Genomic DNA, 27,413 nt, shown 5'->3' with positions numbered 1-27,413 from the left:
TTGCAATTGACTAGAGCTACGTTTTGATTTATCAGAAATTCACAGGTTCAAAAAATGATGCTAAGTGAACCTTGCTTTTTGCATTTATTTCCCACTTCTACTGTACGTAGTCATATACTTACGAGCATCCCCTATTTACTGTATTTTAAAATATAAACCATTATCAAAGTTAATACATATCCATGATCTCTCTTTCAGACCCATCACTGGTGCAGCAGAATCCAACGAAAACAGACTGTCAGGCCCAGGACGTGTTTATGTGTGACCTAGGGGGTCGAGAGTGCGTCCCAAACCAAGTCAAGTGTAACGGTGTAAGTGACTGTAGCAACGGTCTGGACGAGGATATAGCCACGTGTGGTATGTATAAGGGATAGGTGATATATGTCCACGTTTGGTATTTATAAGGCATGAAGGATATAGGCACGTACGGCATGTATAAGGGATAGAGGATATATAGCTACTTTGGTATTTATAAGGTATAGATGATATAATTTAAAGCCACGAATGGTATGTATATGACATATATGATATATAGCCACTTTGTTACATAAGATATAGATGATATAAATCCACGTGTGGTATGTATACGGGATAGATGATATAAAACCACTTGTGGTATGTATAAGGGATAGATGATATATAGCCACGTGTGGTATTTATAGGGTATAAAGGATATGGCCACTTGTGGTATGTAGAAGGGATTCATGATATTTAGCCACCTTATTATTTATGAAATATAAAGGATATAGCCACGTGTGGTATATATAAGAGGTATAATGAATAGAGGCTAATATAGATAATGTATAAAGGAGGAATGATAAAGAGAATAAAGGAGAAATGATATAGCTATAGCCACATTCGGTATGTATAAGAGATACATGATATAGGCTAGCCACGTGTGGTTAGGGATAGAAAGATCTTGTGAGCACTGTATTCCATCATATGAAGCACCACAAAACCTGACGATGGGTTATACATTATACTTATGTTACAGTTAGAATTCAGAAAATTTAAATCTAACTGTAACACTAAATTGTTCCAGTTTAAAATTCTCTGAATTCTAAAACTAACTTCATATATACAACTAACGTTACAAAGATTATAATGTTTTAATACACTTCCACAAAAAATAAGTATTTATAGACATAAAAGGCAGTTGCCCGCTTGGCACAGTGGTTAGAGCGTCTGCTCTAGAATCGCGAGGTAAGGAGTTGATCCTTACGTCGCGGGTTCGAATCCCACTGTGGGACGCGGAGACCGGTCCTTCGGATGAGACCGTATAAACCGAGGTCCCGTGTCGCAGTAGGTGTTGGCACGAAAAAGACCCCTCACTGCTCAATGGCCGTAAGTGCCGAGCATAGGACAAAATTTGCAGCTCTCCACCGGCAAGTGGTGGCGTCTCCATATGAGTGAAAAATTCTCGAGAGGGACGTTAAACAACAAACAAACAAGCAAACAAACATAAAAGGCAATGTCATTTTGATGAACTATCTACAGTACATGCATATAGTACAATGACATCTATTGTCAGTTTGTATAACCCTTTCCCAGTAACATACAAGTCTCCGTCAGGCTCTGCAAGAATCCCCTTTCACATGGTGTCTGGTGAACATTAGAAAATTTCGATATCTTGTTATTCATGTTCAACAAGAGTTGGATTCTGTCCAGATATACCTGTTCTCTCTGTGAATTGGATGCTTCCTATTGCTCCTTGTTCGCCTTTTCTACTGATAGAGCTAATCAAGACACAAGAACTTCTCTCGATGAAAGTTTCGGATTACTTTATGCATTTGAGCTTCCTTAAATTATTAATTGTTTTTTCTCCATAATAAATCTTGTATAAGAATAATTTGATTTACAACTTGTTTTGAAGTAACTAAATGCCTTTACAAGAATTGTTGTCTGTTGAGTGATTTGATCAGTCTTTATAGCCTCCTTTACTTTCGGATAACTTAATAAGTTGTATTGGTTGTTATTCTTAAAATAATGACAATATTTTGAACATTTTTCTTAATGTTCTGAATCATTGCCTGAAAACAATTACTCTAGGTTTAGTAGTGTGCGCACACTACACATTACGACTCTTTCAACAATCTGAGAGTAGATTAATTCTGCCAGCTGGTTGGAGGGGAACAGCTCGATATTCACTCTCATCATCGCTTTGTCAATCTGACATGTAGTAAGCAAACGTTTTGTCAGTCAGGTGGGGGATATGATGAGCCAAATATGCCCTCTTGTTTCCAGTGATCGATGTATTTTATCAGGAACAGTAACTGTCTTTGACAATCAATAATCAACCCTCAGGTAATGGCGCGAGAAAAGTATATCTTTGAGATATACCCTGGCTATTAATAACTCTCCCCCAGATACGCAGATATTTTGTAGATTTGTTTAGCTTTGGAGTTCTTCGTTGCATGTTCTCTTCGAAATAAAAAGAAATAAATAGACAAATGTGCTGTATGCATAATATTTTCTGTTTAGTATGAATCAACAAAAACCGATTTTGTGCAAATGAGTTGTGGCAACATATGGACTTTGATTAATTTCCGATGGATTCACGACTTGAGTAGAGTTTTATATTCTTCCTAAATCTGGAAGCTCAATTGTAAGGGAAAAATACATCTTGATTTTGACAATGCTGTCTGCTAGTAAATATACATTAAATAAATATTAAATTATTGTAAATTATTTAACAAAAATACGAACTTATTGATAGACACTTATGACACTTTATTTTACTGAGTCCCTGTTAAATGCATAGCTTAAGTAGTTAGAGTCGGTTCCATGCATGACAATGCAAACGAAAACTAATCAGATTTCTTAAAGTATAAATCGTGTTAAAGTCTGATCAGAAGTCATGAAAGAATCATTCTTTTTTCCACAGGTTGTTTGAGCACAGAGTTCCAGTGCAATAGCACTACGTGTATAGATTTGATCAGAAGGTGTGACAGAGTAGAAGACTGCAGTGATGGACTTGATGAACAAGATTGCAGTAAGATTTCCGTATTTAGAGAATTTTTCATTTTCAATGAAAAATATATTATTTGAAATAAATAAACTTCTTATATCACTTTACCACATACATATTGAGTTCGAGCAACTTTAATTCTTACAATTTTACGCATTTTAGAAATAATTTTAGTGCAAACAGGTTGTTACATGTAAGAATTTGTAGAAACAAGAGATTTGATTTTTAAAATTCCTTAATTTCTTGCTATGATAGTTACATATGCCTGTCCCCCTACCCACGGCAAGTGTAAAAACCATTATTGTGTACCACGTGACAACTTCTGCGACATTGAAGACAACTGTGGAGACAACAGTGATGAAATCAACTGTGGTAAGTATGAGCATTTTGAATAAGGTAGATAACTCCTACAAGAATTTTCGCGTAAGCATTTTTGGAGTCATTTGAAGAAAGTGTAATCAATATTAATGTTCACTAAAATTTCAAAGTAGCCTCTAATCGGAATATCGTTTATAATCCTAATGTAGAAGTCGATGATTTCGAAACATGTACATAATTTATTAACATGTTCATTAAATGCAAAACCGAACATGATACTTTCTGCGTAGATTGATCTTTCAGATAAGTATACGTTTAACCTCTTTTTCCACTTACTACCATTTATTCATTTTCAACAAGCCTTTAATTAGACTTAGATGTCAACCGACATTGAGAATCTAGTCCAGTTAATCACGAGATTGCTCATTATTTGGTCAAGATTGATATTCATCCATCTCTAATTGATAAACTCCTGCAGTCATGGAGTAAGAGGTATTTCCTTTTGCGGTTTTATTAAAATATACGTGTACTATAGATTCTGGTTTTTAATTATGGACTTGTTTAGCTTCAGTATTAATTTTGTACGATCTGACAGAGTTGATATTTTATAAAAACACGTAATGTAGCTTTTACTGGGAAGTAGAAATTAAAGTATAAAAAAAAACCCCAAAAAACTGAACACATGGCGACCGTTTTACTAGCAGGCCGTAGATCGTAAACGTATCCTTGTAGCATGTAAGTCTGTTAGACTGAAAAATAATTCACGAGATTAAAATTAAAATTGGTCACATATAAATGGTGTAACAACTACTTTTAACTTAACAAAATACTTAAATATTGGTCATAATAAATAAATTCATGGAAATGAAAGTCAGTCTATTTGATTCAATGGCAAATGCAAAAAAATATCTAAAATTAATAATTATGAATATCTGAATGCTGACAAAAAAGGACGTACGAACTTCACGTGCTGGTACCCTGGATTTTTCTATCTCTTCTGAAAACTCTTACAATTTATTGCTTATTTTATAGACACTGTTACTCATTTGATTAACACATTTTTATAAAATCATAAATTAATAAACATTTGATGAGAAATGAAAAACAAATTGAAAAATGATATAAACCATATAGACTTAGTATGAATCAATTTTTAAAAACTTTTATCTATAAATTTTATGTTTGTTCTCAATAAGGAAATATTTCATTAAAGCAATGAAAAAAATTCTCATTCCCTCATGTGCACATTCTTACACAACCACTAATAAGTCGGCCGCTAATAATACATGAAGATCGGTAACCTTTACTTGCAATCGGTAAATATAATTTATCTTCATTTTCTGAGGATTTTCGACAGAGGTGTCGAAAGTCTTCTGTCGAAGTTGCCAACCTTGTTCTCTTTTAGAATCAGCAAGTGTGATTTTTTTTATAAAAAGTAGATTTAAGTTATATTTTGTATTTTTTAATTGATACAATTTGTAAATGGTGACGGAGCGCGGGGGGGGGGGGGGGGGGGGGCAAGTACCTGTGGCTCCAAAGTCTACGAGCAGTTAGGGGTTCTCTCTTGCCTATTTGGGTGCACGTAAATATTTCTCATCCAACTGAGAGAGTTGAAAGACTCATCAGGATGAAGCTATCGCACAGTGACCAAACTCATACGAATTTTTTAATCCAACTGATAGAATTGTTGAAAGATTTTGAAAGACTCACCAGGGCGAAGATAACAAACAGTGATCAGACTCATACAAAAATCTCAAATCCGATCTCTCATCTTAGTGAAAACGTAAGTTGAATGATGTAGTACTAATTGATGTTACGGTAAAACTATTTTATATCTGATTTTTTGTTCAGAAAACGAGACGAAATGAATAGCAATAGCTGAGCTAGCTTATCCCATTGTGCTTAAGCAGATATTTTGATAAATAGTACTACTTGCGTTTTATACCGTCCCTCCCCCTTCTTTAAACAGTCGTTCTGTTAAAACATGTTTGCGGTCTAAAACATGACCCGCATTTTTGTAAATTTTCAACTCAAATGTAATAATTTTCAAAACATTGCATATAGGGTACCCCATTTGTCCGGATAATAACTCCTCCTATAATTAAATATCTAAAGAAAGAAATTTTCTTATTTGCAGATTATTTGTACATATTTCAGAGATGTGCATAGTACTGCATTACAATTTTTAATAATTTATCAGAAAAATACCACCTGTTGAACTTAGTCATTTTTCCCAAAATATGTATATACGGTACATTGGTATTGTTGGGATGTCACCTCTTAAAGTTTTCAGAATAGAAAGTTTGATGATTTACCTGAAAAACACCAGTACTATTCACACAAAAGAAAACCAGTTTGCTATCACATTGATAGTTTTCCCCTTGTATACATGTATATATTTAAGAAGATTATGTAACATCAAGCGTCTGTGTTGGCAATGCATGTAATAATAATTTAACGATTTGGAAGGGAAGAATAAAAAATTACTAAAGCAGATCATTTTTCCCACCCACTTAAATTAAAACCATAAGGGCTGGCTTATCATCCTCATGAGTCTTGAAAGAATAAACGGTCAGAAAAAGAATTTTCTTTTGTTATTAACACTGTTGTTAATATGTTTACACGGCCAACATCAGACCTGTACCCCCCCCCCCCCCCAAGCAATAAATATCTAAATAAAAAATGTGACACTTTATTGCTTTTTGATGTTGTTATGTTGAGGCATTTCGTAAAATAGGATGTTTTAAACATATAGTTTCTGCAATTGTTTGGAAAGGAAATAAATGAAAATTATATCATAATTAAAGTTTGTTTCCCGAAAGAAAAGTTTTTTGAATAATTAAGTGTAATTTTTATGATTATGGAAAGCATTTTCCTAAAAAAGATTCGAGGAAGGTTGACAAAAGATATCATTTCTCGAAAATTTCATCCCGAATAGTCAATATGACAATGATACGTGACCTTTATATTTAAATTATAATGTCAATTAAGTCCATTTATGGCAAATGAAGTTTTCAAAGTTACAAAAGATTTAAGATGAATCGATTCCTTTAAGTTTGTGTCATTCGGATAAATTAAAATAAAATTTTCTACGATTCAACTCAAATTTTCTCTTATATCTATCAGAAATTTTAGTTGTGACTCAATCAATAAAAAAACCTTTAGAAATATCAATATTATATGTTTTTCTTACCTAATTATTTCTTTTATTTCAAAGTTCTGAAAGAGATACATGGAAGTCTGCATGCTATGTGAATTATTTGCATTGCATTTATTTCCTATACATGTTTTCTTAAGGACAGACGACATGTTTCTCAATAATATATGATTTTTCTCAATAATTTGTGACTGAATTATTGCTACTTTAAGAAGCTTCCTCGCAAAAAATTAAGGTATATTCCCAGCCATTTATACAAGATACCAGAGAATGCTGTTTCCTATATAATCCTACTGGAAATCAGTTAAAATGCTGATATCTCAATTTTTGGTGTATATAAATTTTTAAGCATTTTGAAAAAAGGTCAGAATTCACAAGATGATAATAATGATAGATATTTTTGGTATATTACTAAGAAATAAAAAAATGGATATTCAAGGAACGTGTCGCCAACCCTTAAGATATTTCTAGAGTTAATTTTACACCTTTAATCAAACGTCTTTAATATATCTTTAAAATTTAACCTCAAATCTGATGTTCCTGAGAATTTATTCGGTTCTGTTGCCGTAAAGAATCTGTAATTCGATTTTTTGTGTGAAGAGTTGGATATAATGACAGAAAGTTTTCTCCTTTCCTGCCTTTAGCGACTTCTTAAGAGGCCAGAAGGACCAAAATTCACTGAAAGCTGTACACCATAATGACTGTTAAATGCAGTTCCTTTTTCTAATTAAGAAATTTTTCAAAGTAATTACACAAGTAATGTATAAATCGACTGATTTACGTTTGTTATATTATCCGATACATCATCTTGTTTTCTCCTGTAATGGTTTACTATAGCGATTGCTTTAGACACTCTTTGGATGAAGTAAACTATAGGGAATTTTCACAACAGAAAACTTACTCAATATTTTTATTGATTTAGAAACCAAAGAGTCAGCAATAGGGGACTGCTGGCGCTGTGTACAGGATTGTCGACATAAATCAACTAATTTCGCGGCTGAGTAGCGATTTACTTGTTAAATTCTACGAATCTAATCAAGCCTTTTGTTAAGAGAGGTTAATTATAACATACATCTGAATTAATTTCCGCTACTTTCAGAGTATTTCATGGCACAAACTCGTGTTAAAGAAGCCAGATCTGAACAAAGGTTGTCTAAGGCTTCCACGTGTTAAGGTAGAACAACCCTCTGATAAGAGAGATAACTTCCCAAGGAAATAATTCCAAGCTGACCGATAAATTATCTTACCAGCGTTTAGTAAAGGGGATCATAATTTAGTAAATTCATTTAAATCCGGAGTATATTACAACCATTGACTTCAATTTTCTTTGCAAACATTTTTGATAGTTACTAATAATACAAGAGTAAGACCTAAAACAATTTGCATCCATTCTTTAAACGTGTTAATTAAAGGACTATACATATGTTAAGAGTCAATTTTAGCTCCCCCCCCCCCCCCAGCAAATTCATCAACATTTTAGAAGGTGATTGAGATATGTATAACTGTTCTTTTATTTTGTAGAAGAGATTACTGTAGATTGGCAAATAATCACGATGGTTTTAATTTCACTATGTTCGTAATTCATCATTTTTCCGCGAAATTAAACCCATCGTGAATGCTATCATTAGTTTATAAAAACGTTTAAACGCGTATACGAAATGTAAATTAATGTCTTGCAGCGTGAAATTAAAACCATTGCGATTGGTACTTTGTGAGAAATCGTGAAATTTTAACACCGTGAAATAAAACGACTTACAGTATATTAGAGACATTTCCAATACATTTTTCACATTTATATGCACTCACAGGCTGTAAATGACGTCAGAAATGATGCTAATTTTGCAAGCCAATCAAATTAAGACAAAAGCGTGCCTTTTTCTTGATGTTTTTTTTCTTATGGGAGACATAGAGCGCAGCTTTGAACATGCAAAATTTTTCTGTCAGTAATTAGTCTTGGATAGATACATCTTTGGTAAAAATATAAAGTTAGTTCAAGTCTGCGCTCAATACTTTCTTAAAGAAAAACTGCTTGAAAATAAGCAGTTTTATACAAACTTTGCTAAAATGACGGGAAAAGGTGAACTTTATTATGTCATACTTCTAAATTAATGGCATTTTGATCAAATAAAAAATTAGAAAAAAAAAGTCACATATATAGCTGTGCAAAGTAAAGCTATATATAAAGTAAAATTAAGATATTCATTTTAAAGTACCATTTGAGACACTTATCATATATTGCTCTTTGGGATATTTCCATCTCTTTTAAAACGAATCAATTAACAGGTTGGGGGGAAACGTAAATTCCGCTATAATAGTGGTATATCACTATTATAGTGAAATTCCGCTATATTTTCAGCCCTATTGACCCTCTATTCCATCAAATAACGTGCTTGCTGTTTAAAGCGCAAGTCATGGTGGGTATAAAAATGGACACTAATTGGCACCCTTACATGTTATGAATTTATTTAATTTTCTGCCGATGCGTTTAATGATGCGAACACACTTTTTAAAACGGAAGTTACATTTTTAACATAGCAACCACTGATTTCGGTAGTATTCAAGAAAGACTGAATCTCAATTTCTCTCACACATTTGCACAAATTAATGCTTGTAATAACTTTCAAGCAGCATTGAAAGAGGTTTGTCCAATTTACAGAAGAAAGGATGATTTGTCTCTGCATGGTAACGGGTATGGAGGGCTGTTGTGACAAATGAAAAAAAAACTCATTACATGTATACTTTATTCTGGTGGAACCGATTTATATAAATCGTAAACAATCTGTTAGATGTCATTTATACAGGTAATCCCAAGTATAATGTTTCTTTTCTTGATGATGAAACCAGAATTTCAAATGATTAGTCTTATTCGGAAAAGACAATTTTTTTTCTTGCATGGAATTACTTGTAGAAGTGACATTTTACATGTATAAATTTTGCACGATTTATTTATTGTCTAAATTGCTTGAAATTTTTACTACATTCTGTACTGAAAAAGGCTATGAAATCTTAATTAAAATTATGCTAGAATTAGATTATTTCTGCAACAAGAAATGAAATAAAAGGAGAAAAACTTTGTAATTTGAAAATTTAAACAAGTATTTTCAATGAAATATGGAGGAAGATGTAGTACAGTAATCAAGCTCAAAAGGCGATTGATACAATATAAATTTTGAGCAGATCAAACACGAACCTATGAAATCAGCAGCCATGGAGGGATAAGCACCCCCCCCCCCCAATCCCCTCGACCGGTCACACCCGCCTTGTGCTGTTTGTCGTGATCGTATAAACGGAAAAATCCATAGTCAATTCAAGATGAAAATTTCGCATGAAAGACGCCAGTCAACATTCGACCCAACTTGACAGATTGTATTTGCATATAAGGTCATAGTATTGACCATGGCATTCGCGAAGTGTTGACTTCAAAGGAGATTTCGGATTACCCTTAATTCATTATTTGTCAGAAGCCTGCTTCGTTTTAAAATCGTTCGGACGGAGAATATGCTCTTGCGTATATTGAATCAACTGTGAGACAGAAACCCCATATTCAGGTGATGGTATATTCCTGCATAACTAAGGGAAGTTGACGATAGAAAAGTTGAGGTCATCAGGTTTATCATAAAGTTTGTTGTTGGTTTGCCATCAATCTCTTTCTCCAATATCCAAATATGAAGTATAGTTCTGTCATATTCCGTGGTGTCTTTTATCACTAATTATAAACGTACTTTTATTTTTAGAAAGTGCAGCTACATTTCGTGAAATTTTTGTTGGATGAAAATGTATTATGAATATATCAGAATAAATTAATCATTAAGTACTTTTATGCTTCATATAACGATTTATTGCAATTGAACTATACAAAATCGGTTCCATCAGAATAAAGTATACATGTAATGAGTTTTTTTCATATGTCACAACGGGCCTCCATACCCGTTACCATGCAGAGACAAATCATCCTTTCTTCTGTAAATTGGACAAACCTCTTTCAATGCTGCTTGAAAGTTATTACAAGCATTAATTTGTGCACATGTGTGAGAGAAATTGAAATTCAGTCTTTCTTGAATACTACCGAAATCAGTGGTTGCTATGTTAAAAATGTAACTTCCGTTTTAAAAAGTGTGTTCGCATTATTAAACGCATCGGCAGAAAATTAAATAAAATTCATAGAATGTAAGGGTGCCAATTAGTGCCCATTTTTATACCCACAATGACTTGCGCTTTAAACACCAAGCATGTTATTTGATGAAATCGGGGGTCAATAGGGCTGAAAATATAGCGAAATTTCACTATAATAGTGATATACCACTATTATAGCGGAATTTACGTCTCCCCCCAACCTGATTAATACTAGTTATGTATCATGTACCAGATAAAGATTTTTTCTATTAGTAGTACATTTTCCCCTAAAAAAATATATTTAAAAAGAAAGAAACTCTTGGAGATGGATGCGTGTGTGTTTTTGTTTTACAAACACAGATAACAATGTGATATTCTGATTTTGAAAAGCAACGCTTCATTATGTTTTCTAATGTGAATTTAATATTTATGACACTAAATATCGTTTAAATTTATACCTCATATGTTTATGTCCCCGTATCGACGATTCGGGGGTATATAGTTTTTGCCCTGCCCGTCCGTCTGTCTGTCTGTCTGTCTGTTTGTTTGTCCCCAAAAAACTTTAATATTGCCCATAACTTTTGATTGGTTGGAGGTATGGCTTTCTTATTTCACATGTGTATTCCTTGTGACAAGACCTTTCTTTGAGTACCATCATATTTGATTTTTTGATCTTGACCTTGGAGTTTGACCCAGTTTTGCAAAATTTTACCCAACTTTAACCTTGGCCATAACTTTTTAACAATTGGTGCTAGGGCTTTCATACTTCACTTGTATAATCCTTGTGAGCATACCAACAACTTTGACCCTTTGACCTTGACCTAGGAGTTTGACCTATTTTTGAAAAACTTTTACCTTGGCCTAGGAGTTTGACCTACTTTTGGAAAACTTTAACCTTTGCCATAATTTTTGAACAGTTGGCGCAAGGGCTTTGGTATTTAATGTTATATGTATTCCTTGTGACAAGACCTTGGAGGTTGACTTTGAAAAACTTTAACCTTGGTCATAAGTCATAACTCTTGAACGATTGGTGCTACGGCTTTCATATTTAAATGTGTATTTGTTGTGAGAAGGCCTTTCCTAGGACACCATTAATTTTAACCATTTAACCTTGACCTTGATGTTTGACTTGCTTTTGAAAAACTTTAACCTTTTCCATATATATTCAACTGTTGCTGCTAGGGCTTTCATATTTCACAGGTATATTCCTCGAGACAAGACCTTACTTTGGGTACCAACATATTTGATTTGCATTTGAGAAAGTTTAACCTTTTCTATGAATTCCCATACGGAGGTATCAGTGTTTCACAAACACACCTTGTTATTTTATGCTATGATAATAAATTACTGCTTTTCCTATTCACTGTCATATTTTCTTCATATCATGATTAGACATAATATTCATTTCTACAAAAATAATCAACGCTTTATACTTTTTACTTTTTCCATTTGAATCTAAGATTATGTTGTTGATGAAAATCAATTTTGGAAAATTAAAAAAAAAATCGTTGATGAACGTTTTTGACGTCTTTAACCTGGCTCCACATGCATTTTCCCTGTGGGTAAATATCATTACAAAAATACGGTTAATATGATGATTTTTCAGCCAATCGGGTTTGCATGAATATAACGAGATTATAAAAATGCAATATAATAAGGTCTGTTGTGGACTAATATTGTATATTAAGTTAATTGACTTTACCATGAATGCTACATGATTTTCCTTCAATTTGTTGTAGATTACCCTGAAAGTTACGTTAGTTACATTGTTATAGATATTCCTGCATGAATATTACATGTTTACCTTGTTACAGCTTACTCTAAATGCCTCATTATTATACCCCACGCAACAAGTTGCGGGGGGTATAATGTTTTTTTACCCGTCCGTCAGTCAGTCCATCAGTCCTATTTTTTTGTCAGCGCAACTCCTCATAAACCGCTGCACAGAATTTGGTCAAACTTTGCAGATATTTATGACACAATGTGTAGATGTGCTTATTACCAGGAAATTCCGATTCCTTTATTTTTTCTGGGAATTTTGGCACTTTTCATCTTAGATTTTTGGCCATATCTTGAATATAAAGATGAACAGTTTGTCAGCGCAATTCCTCTTAAACGGCTGTACAGAATTTGGTTAAACTTTACAGATATTTAGGACACATTGTGTAGATGTGCATATTACCAGGAAATTCCGATTCCATTATTTTTGCCCTAAGAGTTTTGCCTATTATTGAAGAAACCTTCCAGCTAGGTAATAAGGAAATCCACTGGAACCAGCTTTTGTAATGAAATTTTATGTGAAATATTGTATGACCTCAAAAGACCCCTATTGATTTTGAGATCAAAATATTAATGATTTAACACACAAAAAATCCTGAATAGTTCTCCTCAAAAGACCCCTATTGATTTTGAGATCAAAATATAAGATAAAAAAACCCTATTGATTTTGAGATCAAAATATTAATGATTAAACACACAAAAAAAAATCTTGGATAGTTCTCCCCCCGAAAAGATTTGAATGTCCTTCTATGCAAGAAGTTTTGATGTGATGATTTTTTGCAAGTAATGCCCCTTTTTGAATTATACTGTGTATTTAAAATGCACTGTGCCATTCATTACGTGTTGCATTGTCGAGTTTTGGGGGAGCGTGGGGTATGTGATCTTGCTCACTTTTTCTTTCATTTACTTTGTTACGATTTCCCTGAAAAATTCGGTTTTTTTTTTAAATTTTGTTGCGGTTTCCCTGAAAGTTGGTTTTTGCTTTGCTACAGATTTACCTGAAAGTTGTATTTCTTACTTTGTTACAGATGTCTCTGAATGTTACGTTACTTACCTTTTTTACAGCTTACCCTGAATGTTAAGTTGTTTATAATAATACGGCTTATCCTGTATGTTACATTTTTTTTATACCTTGTTACAACTTACCCTGAATGTTACGATATCAACCTTGTTACAGCTAAGTACCCTGAATGTTACGATATCAACCTTGTTACAGCTTAGTACCCTGATTGTTACCTTATCAACCTTGTTACAGCTTAGTACTCTGATTGTTACGTTATTAACCTTGTTACAGCTTAGTACCCTGATTGTAACCTTATTAACCTTGTTACAGCTTAGTACCCTGATTGTTATCTTATTAACCTTGTTACAGCTAAGTACCCTGATTGTTACCTTATCAACCTTGTTACAGCTTAGTACCCTGATTGTTACGTTATTAGCCTTGTTACAGCTTAGTACCCTGATTGTTATCTTAATAATCTTGTTACAGCTTAGTACCCTGATTGTTTATCATAATACGGCTTATCCTGTATGTTACATTTTTTTACCTTGTTACAACTTACCCTGAATGTTACGTTATTTACTTTGTTACAGCTTTTACCCTGAATTTTTTCCCTTCTTACCCTTGTTACAGCTAAGTACCCTGATTGTTACCTTATTAACCTTGTTACAGCTTAGTACCCTGATTGTTACCTTATTAACCTTGTTACAGCTTAGTACCCTGATTGTTACCTTATTAACCTTGTTACAGCTAAGTACCCTGATTGTTATCTTATTAACCTTGTTACAGCTAAGTACCCTGATTGTTACCTTATTAACCTTGTTACAGCTTAGTACCCTGATTGTTACGTTATTAGCCTTGTTACAGCTTAGTACCCTGATTGTTATCTTAATAATCTTGTTACAGCTTAGTACCCTGATTGTTTATCATAATACGGCTTATCCTGTATGTTACATTTTGTTTTACCTTGTTACAACTTACCCTGGATGTTACGTTATTTACTTTGTTAAAGCTTTTACCCTGAATGTTACCTTATTACCCTTGTTACAGCTTAGTACCCTGATTGTTACGTTATTAACCTTGTTACAGCTTAGTAACCTGATTGTTACCTTATTAACCTTGTTACAGCTAAGTACCCTGATTGTTTCATTATTAACCTTGTTACAGCTTAGTACCCTGATTGTTATCTTAATAATCTTGTTACAGCTTAGTACCCTGATTGTTTCATTATTAACCTTGTTACAGCTTAGTACCCTGATTGTTATCTTATTAACCTTGTTACAGCTTAGTACCCTGATTGTTTCATTATTAACCTTGTTACAGCTTAGTACCCTGATTGTTATCTTATTAACCTTGTTACAGCTTAGTACCCTGATTGTTATCTTATTAACCTTGTTACAGCTTACCCTGAATGTTACCACACTCAGTTTGAATGTCGGAATAAACAGTGTGTCAACCTGGATTTGCTCTGTGATGGAATCAAAGACTGCTCTGATGGAAGTGACGAAGAAAATTGTGGTAAGGATTAATTAAATATCTGAGTTTTCAAAGAAAGGATTTCTAATTCAGTTGAATGAGATAAAATCGCAGTGTCTCATATCAGAGTCGTGCAGTACATATGGTGTAACTATGTGAGTTTAAGGTTTAACATTAATTATTTTGGGTATATGCCTAGTGTCAAAATCAATCAACAATTTGTGACAATTTTATGTCTTCTACGTTCTCTTTATCATGTAATTTATCAGCCTTGCCAAAAGCTCCTAAATTTTATGAAAATTTGTAAATTGGGTCAGGAACAGTTTCAATTTATCTCTTTTGAAGGCCTAAAACTGGAGTCTTTGTAACATGTGAATCAGTGGGTAACATATAGATCAAATATTGAAAAAGAAGGCCATATTTTAAATCATTTCTTATCAACCCGTCACTTCTATATTTAAATGAACTATTTTGTTAATTATGAAGTAATGAAAGTATCCGAACACTTTGCAAATAGAGATAAGTACTTTTCCTTCCAAATTCTTTTATCAGCAAAGGTTGTAGGTTTCAGCTCTACTGGTCGGACACGATTTCAAAATGCTTCTCAATCAACATAGTTTATTTCTGATTTCAATGAAACTTGGGACACATGTCGGTTTTAATTTCGATGAATAATGTTGTTATGGTGTCTGAAAGTAATGTGTTGAATTTTTCAATACTCAATACTTCCTATAGTATTGGTCTGATTTCATTAAAAATTTGTACACAAGTAAATTAAAGTAAGATTTATATTTCTATTTAACAATGCTTCAATCGCTACTAAAAAGCAATGAGCGATTTTTAGGTCACCTGAATCACTCAGATGACCTATCCTATTGCTATTCGTTTTCGTCCGTCGTCATGCGTTGTGTGATGTGCTTGAGAATTTGAATATTTTCAGTTGTTCTCTGGAACTGCTGAACCAATTTCAACCAATTTTGGCATCTATGGGTGAAGGGGAACAAAAATTATAAAATTTATGGCCCCTGCCCCCTGGGGCCTGAGGATGGGGTTAAAACCACCAAAATTAATGCAGTCTTTAAAAATCTTCTTCTTTACTTCTGGACATCAAGCAGTCAAAATTACTGGCATGATTGTAATAAGCATTGAGTCTTCTACCAAAATTGTGAAATTCATGGCCCCAGGGTCAGAGGTTCTGGTGCATGGCGGGGCTATATAGATTATATAGTGAAAGTGCATTATCTTCTTCTCTGCTAAGTATATAATTTTGATGAGCAAAGGCGCCCCCTCCAAAATTGTGAATTTTATGGCCCCTAGGTTTGAGGTTCTGGTGTTAAGGCGGGACTCGATTGATTATGTAGTGAAAATGCATTAATTGTTTGGAAATCTTCTTCTCTGCTCCTGGGAAATAAACATACTAAGTGCATAGTTATGATGAGCAAGGGTGCCTCTTCCAAAATTACGTAATTTATGGCCTCTGGGTCAGAGGTTCTGGTGTTATGGTGGAGCTCTGTTGATTATGAAGTGTGAAAAAAGCATAATTTCTTTAAGAATATTCTTTTCTGACCCTGATTATAAAGCAAAGAAACTATGTGTACGGTTATGATAAGCAAGGGTGGCTCTTCCAGAATTTTGAGTTTCATGGTCCCTGGGTCAGTGGCTCTGATGTTAGGATGGGGCTCTATTGATTATAAAGTGAAAAAGCAAAATTTCTTTGTAAATATTCTTTTCTGACCCTAATCATAAAGCAAAGAAACTGTATAGTTATGATAAGCAAGGGTGGCTCCTGGGTCAAGGGTTCTGGTGTTAGGATGGGGCTCTATCGATAATATAGTGAAAATGCATTCATTGTTTGAAAATCTTCTTCTCTGCTGCTTGGAATTAAAGAAACTAATTACAGTAGGTACAAAGTTATGATGAGTAAGAATTATGAGTTTCATGGCCCCTAGGTCAGGGGCTCTGGTGTTAGGTTGGGAGTCTATTGAATATATAGTGAAAAAGCATGATTTTTAAAAAAAATATTCTTTTCTGCTCCTTGTTATAAAGCAAAGAGACTTAGTGTAAAGTTATGACGAGCAAGGGTGCTTCTTCCAGAATTATGAGTTCCATGGCCTCTGGGTCAGGGGTTCTGATGTCAGGATGGGGCTCTATCGATAATATTGTGAAAATGTGTTAATTTCTTGAAAATCTCAACTAAGTACATAACTATGATGTGAGGGTACCTCTTCTAAATTTGTGAAATTCATGACCCTGGGTCATGGTTTCTAGTGTTAGGGTTGGACTATGTTGAATCTGTAGTGAAAATGCATTATTTCTTTGAAAATCTTTGTTCGTGGGCATAGCTGAGCCAAACAGAGTAAAAGTTTTAATAAGCAAGGATATTTTTACCAGATTTTTACATCTGGACCAATTGGTCAAGTGTTCTGGTCCTGGCCAGGGCTCTATTAATTTGTATTCTACTGAGAGATGTTATTCCCCTTTGCCATGCAGTGTAAATTGAAGTTCATTGAAATCATGACCCCCTGACGGTAGGGAGGGGCTACAATGGGCGATCGAGGGTTTTCATAAGAATTTATAGGAAGAAAGATGGGCTGATGATGAACAAGAAGGGCCATAATTACTTAGGTGAACGTTGTGCCTGGCTCATGACCTCTTGTTTTGTTTGTTACAGACTGGTACCACCGATGTGGGTCGGGATTTTATAGATACCAGAGCAGTGTATGTGACGGATTCGTAGATTGTGAGGACCAATCAGATGAGGCTAACTGTAAGTGACAAAAATTTAATCCAAAAATTCTAACAAGGTACCTATATATATATATATATATATATATATATATATATATATATATATATATATATATATATATATATATATATATATATATATACCTAGAAATGTATTAATACAAGACAGGAATTGAATTCAAATCAAAGTATCTGAATATCTTCAAAATGTGTTGTCAGATATGAATGGTTCCTTTAGTTATCAAAAGTGAAAAGCATCGCTCTTTAGTAACACTGATCGAGTAACATGTAATTCAAAATACACATTATGATAGCAGTCAATAGGATGTTTATATAATAAATACTTTAAAATTAAAAGAACAAGCTTCGAGCTATAAATATTATCTTGTGTAAATCTTGTATCTTGTGAACATTTCAAAGAAGTGACTGCTATGTTGTGATGTGCTAAAACTGCGTGTGCTCGGTTGGAGGATACGTGTATATTGTTATTAGTGAATAAATTTATCTGTCTCAATTTAGACAAATTATACAGTGAACTACTTTGAAATGCTATAAAATCCGTTAAGAGATCATTAAAGAGCACAGAAACAAAGTCGGAATGGTCATCCAGTGGTATTTTTTTAACCATGTTACTATTCTGAGTTGTCCCTTTCTGTGTTTACTCAGAGTTGCACCTATTCACTATTAATATTATTTTGAAGGCAAAGTTCTGCTGAAAAGTTATGGGTTACATGCGCTGTTTTCTCTCACACAAATAGAATTATTAAAGGATTTACAAGAAAAGCTTGTTCGTTAAAAGTCGATACATTACAATTCCATTCGTTCTAAATGGAAAGCTGAAAAAATAAATCAACAAAACTCAGAAATGAAAAAAATGATTTCAGTCGTAAAGTGGTTATTTACGATGTTTTTATTGCTTTCAAATGAAAATAGATGAAGTTTCATTTTAAGTTATATATTTTAGAAGACTTTTATAGCTTTAATTCACATAAAAGACTGGAAAAACGGGTTGTCATGGAGACAAATTTGAACCGTTAAACAGTACAGGTCTTTCATATATTTTTTATGATTTTTTAAAACTTTTTTGTATCCTCAGTAAGATCAAAATTATACTTCATTAGAGGTGTTCTTTCATCGATTCCAAAGATCTCAGGGTAAAAATACATTCATTTCAGGTTGACTGTTAGTGCTATACGTTAATTACTGCCGTTGTGCTACAATTTTGAAGGATTATTTATCTTCTTCCTAGTCCACAGAAAACAGATTGAAGCTATTCATAGTAACAAAGTATATGACATGTTACACAGTCGCCTTTACATTGCAGGTTATCGTAGCGTTATTTTATTATTTTGAATGAACAGTTTTGCCGAGTACAGTGCCTTCCATTGTATAACACAGACCTTAATAGTACATTAAAACTTCAGATTGGTAACCATCTTATGAAAGTGTCTCAGATTTCACTTTACTGTTCAATTCTGATTAACTGTTTGCGTATGAAGAAACAAATTATTTTTGAAATAAAAAATGATGACTGTTGACTGGGGTATTTTCTAATTATTACTTTTCAAAAACAAACGCGCTTGGCTACTGAACATGAAAATTGTGTATTTGAATAGAATTGTCACATTTGCATAAATGATAAATGGTGTTAATTTTATTTGATCATAGACAAGAGTACAAGTAGCGTGGTCGACTTTTTTTTCCTCCTACGCGTCAAGCTTAAATCAACCAATGTACATTGTTTTAGGCTAGGTGATATTGGAAGAAAAAAACTCTGATATCTTATAATTATTAAGATTTTTTCTTTGTCCTCGTATCTAATATACAGACTGTAAATGATCACCTATTTTAAATTATATAGAGTTTATAGGTGGATTGAAGTTTTGAAATGTTGGAACATTTCATTGAAAACAGAACTCCTTCGTAAGAGGGGCTTACTGCATTGGAATAGGCAATGGAAAACGGAATTGATGCATCAATGAATACTAACGAAAAGAATACGAACACATTTTAATACATATAATTATCTGATTTCGTGAAGTTCTTATTAAACAGATTCCTGCCGGTACCATTCCACAAAATTAGAAAATCCTCAATTTCACTCCGGGGAAAGTAAACTATAAAAGCACTTGACTGATTTGTGTAAGTTTTGAGTCATTCTGCCTCTGAACAAATTTGATTTATTTTACTTCTAAAGGTATTGTTATTTATCTTCTGTCGATCTAAATCAAAGGTTTCTACATTTTAAATGGAATTCGTGCGCTTGTTGTAATTTTGCATGTCATATTGTCATGGTTGAAACACGCGCCTTTCCTCTTATCTGGTCACCGTGTCTGCAATTCTGTCAAACTTATAAAAATCTCTATTAATCATAAGGTTCCAGGAACAATTTTATCTAGTTATGCTGTCCATTGCAGTAGTCCTCGCCGGTGCTGCTGTCACCTCACCAGGCTAATTCAGGATATTTATCTCGGCTTCAAGGTGCACCAGCTTAATTTTTACCTAGGTGTAGAAATGTTTCTTAAATATGAAGAACGTATTTTTGAGTATTTAACCAAATTGATAGCGTATTAAATTAGACACCCCAAAAGGCAGTAGTTGCTTTATGTCGATTACTTTTGGTATTTTGGTTATTTCCTTAAAAATTAAAGTAGGCCCTGTTTTGGCAGCAATCGACAAATGCGCAGTAGGATGTAATTATTCCTATTATTTAGCTTGACTCAGATACGATTGAAATATGTTTTTCAGCCCCCAGTTGGCCCTATTTGAATAAAATGAGAAATATACATCTACAGGACACCAATTGCATATTTAAAATAAATGTATTGGATTTGAAATATGAGAAAAGTTCGGGGAGCTAAGTTTATGTAAAAAAAAACATCGATTTCTAATCTTCAATAGCCCTTAGGGTAAAAAAAGGAAATTTTTGAAACCTAGTTGAACATCTACAGGACACCACTCATCATATTCCAAAAGATGGTATGCTATATTAAATGTAAGAGAAGTTCTGTGGACCAGGTTTTTGTTGAAAAACGTCGTTTTTCGATCTCCAATGGCCTCAAGGATAAAAATGAAAATTCGGAATACACATCTACAGAACACTACAAATCATATTTCAAAGATGATATGCTGCATAAAATGTTTACTGGAGTTTTGGGAACCAGGGTTTTGTACAGAAACGTAGTACAGTATATGTATTTCATTCATTTGGAGAACAAAATTTAACATTCAAATATTATAAAACATTTTTAGAAGCTCAAATGCTAATCACATGCTTTTTTCATTATACCTGCACTTTCTGAAGAAAGTTAAGGTATATTGGTATCCTAGACTGTCCGTCCGTCTGACTGTCCGTCTGTCACACTCTCTTATTCACCAAACTCCTCTTACATTTTACCTCGTAGCCAAGTCCTTGTTTGGAAAATGATTGATGGTGTCCTATAGACGTGCATTAAGGCTTCAAATTGTTCATTTTCGTCCTTGAGGGACGAAAAAAGATGGGATTTTTTAAGTGTTTCGGTAAATTCTTCAAAAATATTACACCGAAGACAAATTATCTTCTGGAACATGAATTTAGTCGTAATCCGAAGATATGCAATAAGGTGACGGCAAATTTTCAGTGTTATCTGGAGACCAAACTGGAGCCGAAAACTTTTCTTTTCTATAAAACATAGATCCCAGAACTCCTCTTCCATTCTATGCAGTACCCAGATATTCTTTTGGAATATGATTGGTGGTGTCCTGTAGATGTTCCATAAGGTTTCAGAATTGCCATTTTCATTCAGGAGGTCAATTAGAGTTAAAACGACATTTGTCTACATCAAATAATGTTCTCTAGAATTCCTTATCTTTTGGATATAGTGTCCTGTAAATGTGCAATTGAAAAAAAAAATTATTGTCTTCTTGGAAATCAATTAGAGGATAGAAATTTAAGATGATTTTTCTTTTCTTTCGAAAACTTAAAAAAAAAAAACAGAATTAATGCTAAATATTTTTTTTTTAATTTCAAACTTCTTATATGAAATGCTAATAAAAGAGGTCCATGTGCCGCAATCTCATCTGAGCATTTTGTGCTCAATTTAATACATGTGAATTTATGTAACTTATAGAAAAGTATCGTGGCTTCTCTGCTTGATTCCCAGGTACTAAGGAGAACTTACATTTGAAAGCAATTAAAGACTTGGTGCTGGTATAACTGTCTTACGACAGCATCTAGTTATATCGTAACTTCAGATAATTTGGATTAAGCCGGGGATGCTGAGTAATAATGTTTTTCGAATAAAGTCAGATCTGACAATAGAAAAAAATTAAATGGGTATCAAAATGCCAAAAGCATTTGCCTGATATTCTTTTATGAACTTCAAATATTATTCGGTTGCAATACATTGTCAAATAATTGAATAACTCTGAGTTTAGTTTGACAAAAATCAAAAGGAGTTTCATGTGATGAAAATTGACTTGTTAATTTTATCGTGCTAAATCCGGTTAGCTTTTTTTCCGATGATTTTGAGAATTTTCTGATAATGTTGATTTCTTTTCTCTATAGGTGATATATATCATACTCTGCAACATAAATCCACATACCTCACACTAATCAATTTAAATATATACAAAATTTTAAAAAATTCCTAATAGTGTTATCCAAAATCTATTTAGTTCTGATCATTTCAAAATATAACTTCATACACACACAAACCAGTTAAATATACACCCCTCCACGCAAACTACACAGTTAATAATGTCTTGAAAATCTCCAGTTGATGTTAAAGACAAAACAAGAAAGCAAGCTTGAAAGTTTGAAACTCCTAAGAGCATTTTATCACTCTGAAATACTCGATCTAAAACAATAGAAGCTAATGTAGAAGTAATGGAAACAGGAAACGAAAGTCCAAAGAATTCTTCTAAAAATCATGTTCATTTCCTCGTATAAAAATCTAACTTTGAGATGTTAGTCTTCTTACTGTCCAGAAATATATAGCTTTCCTGATAAATTGAACATTTCGGGCTTAACAAAGAATCAACTTATGTGTTTCATGTGCTAAACCTGGTATTGATATTTATTGAAAGAATAAAACCATCTAGAAAATACTACTTGGCTTTTGAGATATAACATTGAAGATAGACGCATCATGTAAATCGTAAGAAAAATATTCTCTAGCAACAACACATCTTACGTTTCAATCCATTACAATGAAAGATTCTCAAATTCGAGTTTGAAAGACAGAGAGACAGCCATGTCAATAACCACGCCCAACAAATTTGTAAAGTCATAATTTTAAAAATCTTATGTTACAATACAGATTTTTATTAGAGCCTCTGCTTTGGAAGACGAAATTTCTACATCAGAGCCTAAGCTGATGAACTGTTAACTTCATCAATGTACTCGGTATATACTTTGTATTCTGATTTTGTGAAACAGAGCAGCTGTTTAGAGTTTAAGGGTCCGGGTTCCAATCATGGTCTGATCCGTCGCATTTTTCTCCACTTCGGTTGCATATACATGTATATGAAAAATGTAGGGAATATTACCTGTATTCTACCTTATGCCTGACTTACCACTTCTACAGTTTCTACATCGCACGAAAAGGATATAGAGCTCACAAACTCATATGTAAAATTGTTATTGCAAAAAAAGTTTTATTTTACACCTTTCAGGCACCATTTCCTGCCAAAATGGCTTCCGGTGTAGAAATGGGCGTTGCCTAGGGATGGCAAATCGCTGTGACTGGTTCTGTGACTGTGGAGAAAGCTGTGAAGATGAAATAGGCTGTGGTGAGGATCATTGTTAAGTCGCCTATTCTTTACATCTTTACTTGACAATATTTTGCTACTCTTGACAATTCCTCTCATGTAAGATAGTCTTATGGATTGATTATTTTTTAAGATAACGAGAAGTATGTAAAAAAGATGTTGAATGCTTTTGCATAATTGCTCTTTGTATTGTTTTATTAAGGAGCCTCGGTTTGTCCCGTTGGAGACTCGTTTGCCTGTAAATCTTTGTATGAGCTGAAGATAGAAAGATGTATCGACAATAAGTACCTGTGTGACGGTCAGAATGACTGCTACAACAATGAACGGGGGTCTGACGAGATGTCTTGTCTGTACCAATTACAGGCTAGCTGTAAGTCGCTTCCATTTCTGTATAGAAGATGAAGCTCTCTCATATTGCCCACTCTCTCTGAACCGGAGGCCCCTCGTAACAACGTTAAACATTAGAAATGTGAAATCTTACCGATTCAGTCTCAATGTGAGTGATAAGCCTAAAATTTTAAAGGAAACCTCCAGGAACCATTGCTATTAATAGACATGATGTTCTTGCAATTCTTGAAAATCAGTATATAAATTTTAATAGAGAATGTTAAGCACAGCCCACTTACCTATGTCATTGTTGTATATACAAACGGAATACAACAGAGATTTCTACAGGAAATAAAGATATGAAGATAATTTTGGTATTGATTATAATTAGTTCCTTTAAAGATCATCACCTTCTCAAATCTGAGCTTTTCAGTTTTTCGATTAATGTATGAGATTTTTTTACAACTGAAATCATAAAAAATTGCACTTCGTATGGTAAAGAATTAAGGATTTCACTACTACTTTGTCTGAAAGTTAACTTTGACTTCAGTGAGCATTATGGTCCATTGTCTTCAATAGTTATATTTAGTAAAAGGCACCACACTCTATGATATTTATGCATGCGTCAAATAGACACCACCATATAACGTTGTAATAGGTACTTATTTTTTGTTCGATATATTTTTTTAGGAGTCGATCGGAAATCGATCGAATTATGTTGTAGGAGGAAAATGATTTGAAGCACTTCGCTGGCAAATACAATAACACTTTGGATAATGTAGCCAAATTATGATCAAGAAAACAAACGATAAAAATGACTTGCACTAAATTAGAGAGGGGTGTGCTATAATAAAAACTATTGAACTGAAAGAACAACAGAACAAAACACTATCGAATTGACTTTGGATAATTTAATTTGCTTTGTATTTGGATGTCGATATTTAAGTGCATATACCACGTTTTGTTTTGACATGGGATGTAATAAGCAGGCACTAATTTGTCGTGGCACCTGTCATTAGCATGTTTTGCAGGTTTTTCTCTGCGTTCAATTCTTCAAAATTAGATAACTTTTAGACAAATAGTTATCAGAGTGCATGTTTATTTTCTTTTAATTTTGCATCAAACTCGGGAACTTAACGAAAGCGCACCTTTTGCACGTTGTAACCTCTCAGAATGGTGCAGATTATCGTGTAATTCCACACAGATAAGCTAGGTGTTGCTGTGCTATTTAAGACACCCTACTCGCTGTCGTTTTACGATCAAATCAGTCTTGCTCACTGAAGGGAAATTCTTTTTGGTGGTCTGGCAAGTGAGAATATTGAGCATAAAGATTGAAAGATCGTTATCAAGTTGCATAAAACATAAGACAGGTTTTTTTTTTTTTTTGGAAAGCCGAATTTTCCCCCTAATAATATCAAAATAGAATACAGTAAATTGTTTGTCTGTCGTTTGTTTTGCTTAAAGCAGATGTTTCTTTTTTCAGATAATGTTTCTGGTAAAAATTGTAGCGATTTTGGTCGCGATTACTTCCCTTGCCCTGAGGGGCGCTGCATTCCTCATAAAGCAGTGTGTGATTACTTTATAGACTGTAAGAATGGCGAAGATGAGGACAAAAGAATGTGTGGTAAACAACAATAATGTTGCGAATTAGTGAATGGATAATTTTACAAATAAAATGAAGTTATGATTAAAATTATTAAATTCTGTAATAAAATACATTTGGTCACCAGTTTTAATTATATTAAATTAAAAATCCTATCCCAAATCGACTGTCCTGGCAAACTTTAAAAACAAACAAATAATATACTTCTTTATCCACCTGTATATTATTCTAATACTGGAATACGCCGTTGCGCTTTTCTTAAAATTGTAGAGGAAATTTCAGTGGATCTGCACGTATCATGATCTTACATTTTGATCATTTTTATTTCAGACAAGTATTTCAGGGACTGTTTACAAGGGGAGTTCAAGTGTAAGAACAAGCAATGTATTAATTCCTCGTCCCGCTGTGACGGACGGGCGGACTGCTTCGATGGTTCTGACGAGGAAGAATGTGGTAGGTCATACAGTATCCAACAAAGTTTTAGTTTAAGTTTTTTAAAGCATATTGTAACATTTTTTTTTGATGTTTAAATATTACCACACCCGAGCTCAAATGTAATTTCTAATAATTACTAAGTACTCAACTTCATGGCCGTCGGAACCAGGGGTACGGGAGGCGGTGCTTCCCCAATAATTTTGCCGATATATAGAATACTATAGAAAACATAGCTACCATATGCTTGTGCCCCCTCAATAATAACGTCTGATGACCATTTTTTAGCTTTTCATGGAAATTTTAGAAGTTGATAGTGCCCCCCCCCAACTGAAAATGTATCGTTGCCCCCCCCCCCCCACACACACACACACTGATATTGCTTCCTACGGGCCTGAACGTATTGATACAGTTGCAAAGTACAATCATTAGTATATCTGAAATTTCATTTAGAACAATTTACTAGTACTTAGTTATTTATATATAGGTCACTACATCATCTGTGATTGTTGAAATTCTAGGACTATATTTTTTTCAATCTTTCTCTATTCAAAGATAAAATCCATTGTCCATCCGGCTACAGACACTGTAAGAGTGGACCGTGTGTTCCGGAAGTTTATTGGTGTGACTACTTCCGCGACTGTCCGGATGTATCAGATGAAACAGACTGCTGTAAGAAATTGAAAAGCAGGAGGGCTTCTGCACTATTAATAACTGCTGTCAGTTTCTGTAAATAGCGAACATCTCAAATGATTTCTTTCGTAGTGACCTTAAAAGAAGAAATGCAAAGTAGATACTCAAATATTGGGAAGCAATTTTATTGTTGAATAGCTTGTCGCCTTCTTTTATCCTTCTTTAAGAAGAAAAGTAGGATTTCTTTAGTGGTATGTCTTATGCTGTTTGTGGTTTTGACAGTTCACCGCCCTTGTGAAGTGGATGAATTTACATGCAATAATGGACAGTGTATTGATTCAAAGTACATTTGCTACAAGTCAGCAAACAAAAGACTAGGATGCGCTGACGAGTCCAACTTGTACCTCCCCCAATGCAGTTTGTATCCATAATGTTAGCTATAATTTCCAGTGAAAATAAAATCACAATTTATCTAATATACATCATAGTGCTAATATTCTAGGGGGGTTATTTGACCAATTCTTCCTTAAGTTTTAATTTTACCCAGTCCATATCACAAGAGTGTTTAGGGACTGAAATCTTCGATATTAAACGATTCTGCTCTGAATCAATTGTATAATTTGATTTGTAGAGGAAGCTAACTGCTCCCTTGGTCAGTTTAAATGTCGTAATTCCTACTGTATTGACGAGGAAGCTGTATGTGATGAAAATATCGACTGTCCTCTTAATTCCTACTGGGACGAGCTGGGCTGTCGTGAGTTTTTATTATTATTATTATTATTTTTATTTATCAAATCGTTTCATTTTCTTTCTTTTTTTTTTTTTTGGTTCAGAAAGAGTATTTTTATTTTACAGATGTTTTGAGTTTTAACTGGAACAAATAATTCCAGACTCAGAAATATATTAATTGCTCCCAAGGCATCAATTATGTACATGAAATTTTCCTGTATGTGAAAATTGGCACTGAATAACCAGTGGTAAATATTGAAAATAAGTTCACAAGAATGTAAAAAGAAATTGTTTATTTAAAATCACTATCCCCTTCTACAAAAAATCTAGTTTCTTGTTTTTTGAAATTTTTTTGAACATATTGTAAGAAATACATACA

At 33.6% G+C, this 27,413-nt stretch overlaps 1 protein-coding gene across 2 annotated transcripts in view; it reads left to right on the top strand.

Moving 5' to 3' along the window:
• The window catches only part of LOC133181736 (G-protein coupled receptor GRL101-like), a 60,061-nt gene that overhangs the window by 15,472 nt on the left and 17,176 nt on the right, over positions 1 to 27,413 (top strand). For both annotated transcript variants that reach the window (XM_061316310.1, XM_061316311.1), the window contains exons 3-14: positions 199 to 357; positions 2,885 to 2,992; positions 3,224 to 3,340; positions 14,737 to 14,853; positions 17,483 to 17,578; positions 23,215 to 23,331; positions 23,513 to 23,680; positions 25,121 to 25,261; positions 25,571 to 25,693; positions 26,228 to 26,344; positions 26,588 to 26,722; positions 26,937 to 27,059. In XM_061316310.1, coding sequence (XP_061172294.1) covers positions 199 to 357; positions 2,885 to 2,992; positions 3,224 to 3,340; positions 14,737 to 14,853; positions 17,483 to 17,578; positions 23,215 to 23,331; positions 23,513 to 23,680; positions 25,121 to 25,261; positions 25,571 to 25,693; positions 26,228 to 26,344; positions 26,588 to 26,722; positions 26,937 to 27,059 — 1,521 coding nt within the window. The remainder of the gene's footprint in view (positions 1 to 198; positions 358 to 2,884; positions 2,993 to 3,223; positions 3,341 to 14,736; positions 14,854 to 17,482; positions 17,579 to 23,214; positions 23,332 to 23,512; positions 23,681 to 25,120; positions 25,262 to 25,570; positions 25,694 to 26,227; positions 26,345 to 26,587; positions 26,723 to 26,936; positions 27,060 to 27,413) is intronic.

Source organism: Saccostrea echinata, unplaced genomic scaffold (genome assembly GCF_033153115.1).
Source record: "Saccostrea echinata isolate AGI-Se365-2 ecotype Australia unplaced genomic scaffold, CSIRO_AGI_Sech_v1 ptg000009l, whole genome shotgun sequence".
Taxonomy (NCBI): domain Eukaryota; kingdom Metazoa; phylum Mollusca; class Bivalvia; order Ostreida; family Ostreidae; genus Saccostrea; species Saccostrea echinata.
Note: the sequence above shows the minus strand (reverse complement) of the source record. Positions and strands in the feature narration are given on the sequence as shown.